This window comes from Suricata suricatta, chromosome X (genome assembly GCF_006229205.1).
Source record: "Suricata suricatta isolate VVHF042 chromosome X, meerkat_22Aug2017_6uvM2_HiC, whole genome shotgun sequence".
Classification (NCBI taxonomy): Eukaryota; Metazoa; Chordata; class Mammalia; order Carnivora; family Herpestidae; genus Suricata; species Suricata suricatta.
Window position 1 is genome coordinate 52,752,388 of NC_043717.1, and position 8,093 is coordinate 52,760,480.

Genomic DNA, 8,093 nt, shown 5'->3' on the forward strand with positions numbered 1-8,093 from the left:
AGCTTCATGAGAGCAAGGACAATGTGCTGGCCACATATTCCCAGGGCTCAGTGTACTCCTGGTCCCCAGTAGGGGGTCAGTTCCTGTTGGTACAAAGATAGCTTCCCCCTTAACTCTGGAATAAGGCAGAAACAACTGCAAGATCTGATACAAACTTACCTTCTCTCAGCCCTCTGACCTTCAAGGAAGTCAAATTGGACTTCCTGCCCTTCCTGAAAGAGCCTTAGGCTTTCTAATGCTTGGTTCTGGTTTACACCATTCCTTGATTTTATCTTTTTATTTGTTCCAATCGCTCCTTGTGCCTGAAGGCCATGCCCCCCCCCCTGCTTTCCCTACTCCTACCCCCTCCCCTGCCAGCATTGCTGCTTTATGGAAATCCAATTCATCCTTCAAGACTATGGCTGTCACCACCACTCGACCTGACTGGGAGTTCCTGGACAGCAGAAACAGGGTCCCCCTAATTTGTCCTTAGAGAGCAACACAGGTCCTGGTCCAAGGAGGCGCTCATGGCCACATATCTCTTTGGGCTCCTTGTGCGTGGACAGTGCTCCTTGTTTGTGGGCATATGGGAACCTTGCTTCCTGGCCCCCCAGGGCAAGACTTAGCGCTGACTTCAGGAATCTTCTGGTAACCTTGTTGTGCTGTGAGAGGCCTGAATATGACATTGTGGAGCAAAGGCAGAGGCTTCCCTGCCTTTCCGTACTGTGCCCTTGACATTCCTTCACTCCAGCCCCTCCTCCAGCAGTAAAAATTACTGCCCCTCCCCCCACTGCACGCTTCCCCTCCTCACCTGAGCGGGGCCCTCCCTGGCTCTCCCTAGAGGATGCTCCCTGCCTCTTCCTCCCTGCAAGCCCTCTGGAGAGGAGGCTCCTTAGTTGGCCACACTTCCTGCCTGCTGCCACTGGGAGACAGGATTGCTACGTTCAAGTTCCTATTGTGCCTCCTCCACCATGCCTGCTCTAGGGATTCCCTGACCATTCCCTGCCGCTGCATGCTTCCCAACTGCACCCTTGTTACCTCCAGAATCCAAGGCAGCCCCTCCCCCTCACAGAGGCACTGGACCCCTGGTTTCGGCTTCTCCCCACCCTAAGGGCAGCTGGCATCCTGGAGGCTCAGGAGCTCACAGAGGTCAGGGGTAGCAAGCTGAAGATCATGTGCTGGATCCAGTCGGCTAACCTATTTTGTTTGGCCAGAATCTTGTTCTGGTCTTCTCTGCACACAGACCTCCAGCCCTCAATTCCACCCTTCTCTCCCAGGCTTCTGTTCTTCTCTCTTTGTTTTCCTTCCCCTGACTCACCAGTCTCCCCAGAACCCCAGGTCTTCCTGTTGGAAGCCTTAGATGAATTTCACCATCCATCTTCAGTGAGATCATCTTAAAAAGCAAAGTTGGCTAATTCTTTGCTTTCCTACAAACTTTGAGATTCTTCACCAGCCACAGGGCTAGTGGTACTAAGGATAAAGACACACTCCTCACCTGACCTTTCAGAAGGCCCCATATGCTCTGCCTCTTGCAAACCTCTTCTGCATCGTCTCCTCCCAAACTCCCACCAGCCTTATGACTGGGCATGTTGAACTTTTTTTTAATAAAAAAATCTTTTTTAATGTTTATTTTTGGGAGACAGAGAGAGAAAGAGCACGAGTGGGGGAGGGGCAGAGAGGGAGACACACAGGCTGTGAAGTGGGCTCTGTGCTGACAGCAGACAGACAGCCTGATGTGGGGCTCCGACTCACAAACTGAGATCACGACCTGAGCTGATGTCTGATGCTCAACTCACTGAGCCACCCAGGTGCCCTGACCTTAGTCTTCTTTTAAAACCCAATTGTTTCTAAGGATAGATATGTCTTTGTGTAAAGGCACAAAACAAGGCCAGTGAGGATATACCCCAAACAGATAAACAGCTGCTACCTCTATGGAGGGCATGAGGCAATCAAGAGTGAGGGAAAGAGTTGGTCAAAGGGTACTTTAGCCTTATCAGTAAGTAAAGTTTCTACTTTTCACAGGGAGATTATACCATTAATATGGTGAGATATAAAAACAAACAAACGAGGCAGTTCAATACAAGGAAGCCTTCTCCAGACTTCCCAGGCAGATGGAGCTGTTTCCTTTACTGGGATCAAATAGCATTTTCCTCATGTTCTAGGAAAGAACTTGTACTTTGTTGGTGCCTTTCTCCTTCTGGGTGGTGAACATCCTCAAAGATAGAAACTTTTATCTAATTCATGCTCCCAGTGCCCAGCAGAGTGTGTGGCCCACAGCAGGTGCTCAGGGAGTGAACCCAAGGTATTGCCTTGGCCAGTGGGAAGCGCTTTGAAAGCACTTGTTTGGGACAGGCCTGACCTTAGTCCTGAGAAATAGATCAGTTGTTACATTCAAGTAAGAATGTCTCCGGGCGTCCGAAATATGGGTAGAGGAGCCTCCGGGCTCTTGGAATAGATCAACATGAAGATGGGGCTGGCATCCCCAATTCAGTGCTACGGTCTTGTCACATGGCATGCTTTTGAAGCCACTTCCTTTTTACGAGTTAATCTAACAGCAAGGGCTATATCCCCAAATGTTGAACTTTTCAAGCTCAGCCCTAATCTGTACCTCTAAGGTGAAGGGGCCAGCCTAAAGAAACAGGCCAAAATGCCTGGAGTTAGGACACGCACACCAGGGTCCTGCCCTTGGGGGGTTGAGCAACTGTCTGACAGAATAGAAGGCACCTAGAATCCCAGACTGTAATCATGGGACTCTGTTACTTTTGCAATTTTCCAGAGAAATCTTAGCTCCCAGGTCATGGAATGCTTCTGAGGCCCCATCTATTGTCCATAGGCAAAAGGGTAAAGCAGTGGCCTTAACAGGTCAATTAGATTGGGGCCTAGAGAGTGGGTAGGGTGGCTTTTAGAGTTGTAAAGTGGGTACCATGTGGCCAGGACAACACTTTTGACTTGGATGTGCAAGTGGTAAGGAGGCTGCAGAAGGGTCTGAATTAGTTTTACATCTGAGAATGCCCCAGGCCAACCCCTATAGTCAACGTTTTTTTTTTTAAGTTAAAATTTTTTTTCTAGGTTTATTTATTTTGAAAGAGAGAAAGAACAAGCTAGGGAGAGGCAGAGAGGAAGAGAGACAGAATCCCAAGCAGGCTCCGAGCCATCAGCTTACAGCCCAATTTGGGGCTCAAACTCATGAACCATGAGATCATGACCTGAGCCGAGATCAAGAGTCAGATGCCTAAACAACTGCATCACCCAGGTGCAACCCCGTATTCAACCTTGAATAGGACAGCTTTCCTGGGGTCTTTGGGCAATGAGGCTAGGTCCTTGGGCTCTTGGAAGGATAAGGGCAGTGGTGAGTGGCTGGAGGCCTCCCCCTTTCTCCCAGCTATCCACACACCACCTCATCACAGGCCTCAGAATTGCTAAACGGAACATCCGGACCACGCTACACACCTTTAGGCCTCAATGAGGAACACCGCCAGCTAGCCCATCTCTTTGCAAGTAACTTTTATTTTTATTTACAACAGAATCAGTGGCTTTGTTCCTCCATCCTTAGGGACAGTTGCCATCAGCAGCCAGATGGAAAGTCCGCTGTGAAGTCAAACTCATTCTGCCCCAGCCACAGCTCTGGCAGCTCATTGGCCCGGTCCAGTCCCAATTCCACCACCAGCGACATCAGCACCTCCTCATCCACTGGGTCCGAATCGATGATAGCAGGGCTCTGGGCACCGGTAGAAGGAGAGAGTGACCCTGCCCCTCCCGCCTGAGCCCCAAAGCCCCAGTTCTGTAGGGGCCCTGCCTCCCCAGGTTGGCCGGGAGTGGCGGCGGCCATCCCATGATACTGGCTATTGAGTTTCTGCAGCTGCATACTGGCCAGCAGATGAGGGGCAGGGTGCAGGCTGAAGGGTGGGGGTTTAGTGGGAGGGGTGGCAGTAGGAGAGCCTATTGGAGATGGAGATCCTGAGGAACTAGTGGGAGCCCCACTGGCCTTGGTTCCATTTGAGGCTACCCCAGGGTAGTGCAGAATGGCCACTGCTTTGCGGTCCTTCACCCCCAGGTTAGAGTAGGCCAGAGAGCTCATCTCTTGGTTGGCATCCTAGAAGACAAAGGCATAGCACAGTAGCCCTGTTAATGGTTCAGCCGGCACCACTGATCAGGCTCAGAGAGCCCCTTTGCGCACTTGCTTTGGGGCTAGTGGTGGGGAGGGAAGAAAGAGGCCCCCTGGAAGGTTAGGCTCCCAGCCTGAGTATCCTTTTGCTACCACAGTTCTGAGCACTGAGCTTGGACCAAATCCTCCGTGCTGGGTACCCATCTTCCTCAGTGGGTTTATGACTCTCATCTGTCCCTTCCACTGCCCCGCCCATGACCCTTCTTTCACTTCACCATTCTTTTTTTTTTCTTTCATCATTCTGAAAAGGGCATCTCATTGACTCTCTTCTCAGCCTCACAGCAATCTTTGCAATGGAGTGGTCTTATGCCCCTTCTACTTCTCTGTTCCCTTATCTGCCATCTTCCAACACCTTGGTGGGCTCGATTTGACCATATTTAGGCAGCAGCTATTCTCAGCCTCCCCAGGGAAAGCCCCGCTGTCTCCTCTCTGCTCCAGGACACTACACACCATGCAGAGGAGGGCTTATCACCAGGCCCAGATCAGTTAGTCATGCATCGGGGTCTCCATCTGCAAAATGGCACCAGTTACCTCCTTTGCAGGTGAGGTGCCACCCTTGACATCAAGTGCAGGCCTCGACATGGTTGGCATTTCAGAGCCTTGGCAGAAGTTGGATAAATTGGTGGGAGATGATGCTGCCAGCTGGAGCTTTTGTGCTGTTGTGAGGTAAAAGAGATGGTAAGGACAAAGGCTTCACTGACCAAGAAAGCACTAGCAAAGCCCTAAGCAGGGCAACTCCACACTGCTACAAGGCAAGGATAGCAAAAGGGTTAGACCAGAAACCACCTGAGCACAGGGAGGAGATCAGGCTAGAACACCGGCCCAAGGCAGGTGCCTAGGCAGCAAGCTACCCACATCACAAAGGGGTTGGGGGGCGGGGAGACACACGTGACTGTTTCCTCATGCGAGTGACTTTGGAGCCCCAAGTATGTGTGTGAGGAGCACGGCTTCTGATTCTGAGGGGAGAAATGTTCCTGAGCAAGTAGCACACTTTCTCAGTGGGCCACTGACATCCAGGCTGGAAACTACGACCTCCACTGGGATTGGGAGAAAGTGGGAAGGAGTCAGGGCAAGGAAGACATGGAAGGCTGGATGCTTCCTGAACTAACTAACATCCAAAACTAACATCATGGGGTTCCAGAGCCCTGCCTTGGGCATGGGTCTGAGAGAAGCTGGGCTGATCAGGGTGGTCTGGGGATGCTAAGACAGCCAGAGAGCAGCTAGAAATGTCTCGATTTCCTCCATGTCTCCAAGACAGCCTTGGCAGCACTGGACTTTCCCAGGATATCTGCTCTGAGCCCAGCCATACCCATCGGCAGTGACTGGTGGGAATGATTCTTCCTGGAGAAAAAGTGAGGCACAAAGATGGAATGCTTTCCGACCAGGTAGCTGTGGTTCTGGGAGCAGGATCTAGCCCTCCTCTACCCACATGCCTCACCTGACCACTGACCAAGTCATCATACCTGAAATGACTCAAATAGCTCCTGAAAAAAATGATTCCCTAGCTCAAGTGACAAAGGATAAGGGGATGAGGGGGAAAAGAATGTCCCGAAACCAGAAAATAAAACTCTCCAGAAAATCTCAAGTTCTTTTCCTAGAATCTTGGGTTTTTTTTTTTAAGTCCTATATTCTAGCCTTCATGATTACCTAGAGATGTAGAATTTGTTATTTACAAATACCTCATAGTGCAAAGACTCTTTAGGACCTTAAAAAGGATCTCTAATCTTTCCAACAAGGTCTGAATTCTCAGTACCTCCCTCTCCCCAATGGTCATTAGTAATCTGTTCAGATATTTCTAGAAAGTGACCGCTTACTGCCTGTCTTTATCATCACCACTTACTTATTGGGGAAGGAGGCAAGAAAAATAGAGAAAGGAAGAAGGGGGTGGGGGAGAAAACATGAGAAAAATCAGCTTCTGCGTTTGCCTCTGCTGCTTGGAGAGCCCTGTTTCTTCTCTGAGGCAACAGGAGAATATTTCAAGCCAGCGATCACAAGACAAGGAATCTAATCCATGTCATCTTCAAGAGCCCAGCACCTTTGATGTCAAGCAATTTCATGTCCAAAGAAAAAATGTCAGAGGGGGGGCTTGACCATCATTTCCCATTCCTATCCAGCCTCCTTTCCCTAGGCCCCTAGGTACCCCAAGTACAAGAGAAAACACATCAGCATCAACAACAATAACAAAAAGAAACGGGAGAGAAAAAAGAAGTAGGGGGAAAAAAGAACGAGAAAAAAAGTATCTGTTCTGATATCAGTTTTTGGGGAAGACCATTTTACCATGTCTCCTCCTTCAGGCTGGGAGCTCCCCTAGGCGGGACCCTGTTTCCATTGGGATCTGTGGTCTCCCATCACTACCACCTCCCCTGCACTGACCCCCCCTGGCCTGGGTCTGGGCTCAGTAGGCGCTCAGTAAGTGTTACTTAATCTGTCTGAAGAGGCAATACCATGTCGATCGGAATCCCGGTCCCTTCTCCCCTGAGTTTCTGTCCCCACTCTGCCACCTAGTCCATTCGAAGGCAAAACTTGGCGGCACGGATTCATCCCAGCCCGCTCTCCAGGCTGCGAGCTGACCACTGCGAAACCGCTGCCAGAGGCGGCTGGATAACCAGAAGCAACAAGTGCCTCCTGGCCCGCCAGTTCCCGGTCCGCCGCCCACCCTCCTCTACCGCCCACCCTCCTCTACCGATCTTCCCTGGGGCCGCCAGCCCCCTCCCGCCTCGATGGGGATGGGGAGGGGAGAGGAAAAAGAAGGGAGAGGCAGGTAGGGGCCGCGTCTTTGACCTGTTGGGGGACCAAAAGTTAAAATGGCACCAACCGGATGGCTCCATCTCGATTGCTATTTTCTCACTCAGAAGGAGAAATTTAAAAATCCAAACAGTACTGCGGCTTGGCTTGGACGCGCTCTAACCAGACCAGTCAGTCAGTTTCGCCACCTGAAAACTAAAGGTCCGTTGTTTGCGGACAGCTCGGCTGCCCTCCCCGCCGCATCCCAGGTGGAGCTGCGGGAGTTGGGGGCGGCTGGGAGCATCCCTGCGCGGTGGGTGCGAGCACCCAGGCCACCAGGGCTCCGAGCGTCGGCTCCCAAGAGTGCGGTATCAGGAACCGATCTTAGAGACTGGATGGGCGGGAGGGGAGGAGCTCGGGGTCTCGGTTTCGGCAGCGAGTTTGGGGCCCCATGGTGCTTCCGCGCGCGGGAGGCTCACTCCGCGCCGGCGGCGGCCACTCCCGCGCCTTACCAACACTTACTGAGCGCCCGCTGAGTACCCGACGCGGCCGCTGCCTGAGCCCTAGCCTAACCGCCCGTAGTTAGTGCTAAAAGCCCGCTACGCGAAGAGTGAGAGAGGCTCGGAGAGGTTCGGTAACTTGCCCAAGGTCACAGCGCTAGAAAGTGGCGGAGCCGGGATTCGCAGCCAGGTCGGTCTGACTCCAAGTCCGACGCTCCGCGAGGCAGGGACTCAGTGCGGGGCCGGGCCCAGCTGCCCTAGTTTATACGGAGAGGGGTGTGTGCGTGGGTGTGCGTGGATGTGTGGGTGGGCGTGTGGGGGAGAGTAAAGGTCGGCTGGGCCGAAGAGGCAAGTTGCCCAAATTCGCTAACTTCCATCCCGCAATTCCGCTGAACTCGCCCCCCAAAAGCCCCTCTCGTCTCCAGTCCCCGAAGGAAACCTGAGCTTTGTGCAGCCCCACAGCCGGAGCGTCCAGATGCGGTCCGGGCGATTAGCAAAGTCGTGGAAGCCAAGCTGGAGAAAGCGCGGGCGCGGGGAGAAAAGGTGCGCTGCGGTCTCCCTGGGAGAAGCGGGCGCCCGGCCCAGTTGGCCGGCAGGCGGGCGCGCTGGCGAGCGAACCGGCTAGCAGGCGGGCGGGCGGCGGCCCCTCCGCCCCCAGTAGAACAGCTTTCAAACAGAAAACAAGTCCCCCGGAGCCTCCCGGCCCGCCCGGCCGCCGCCCGCTC

General features: G+C 52.8%; 1 protein-coding gene across 6 annotated transcripts in view; it reads right to left on the reverse strand.

Moving 5' to 3' along the window:
- Window positions 1-3,466: 3,466 nt before the first annotated feature.
- Window positions 3,467-8,093, reverse strand: part of CITED1 (Cbp/p300 interacting transactivator with Glu/Asp rich carboxy-terminal domain 1) — a 5,168-nt gene continuing 541 nt past the window's right edge. Inside the window, exons 1-4 of one of the 6 annotated variants that reach the window (XM_029929848.1) lie at window positions 7,808-7,969; window positions 7,512-7,625; window positions 4,676-4,800; window positions 3,467-4,072 (exon numbers count right to left, since the gene is read on the reverse strand). In XM_029929848.1, coding sequence (XP_029785708.1) covers window positions 3,545-4,072; window positions 4,676-4,735 — 588 coding nt within the window. In that variant the 5' untranslated portion in view covers window positions 4,736-4,800; window positions 7,512-7,625; window positions 7,808-7,969 and the 3' untranslated portion in view covers window positions 3,467-3,544. Of the gene's footprint in view, window positions 4,073-4,675; window positions 4,801-4,930; window positions 4,965-6,959; window positions 7,078-7,511; window positions 7,635-7,807; window positions 7,970-8,093 lie in introns of those variants that run through there. The other 5 variants (XM_029929851.1, XM_029929849.1, XM_029929847.1 and 2 more) reach the window with 5 other exon arrangements.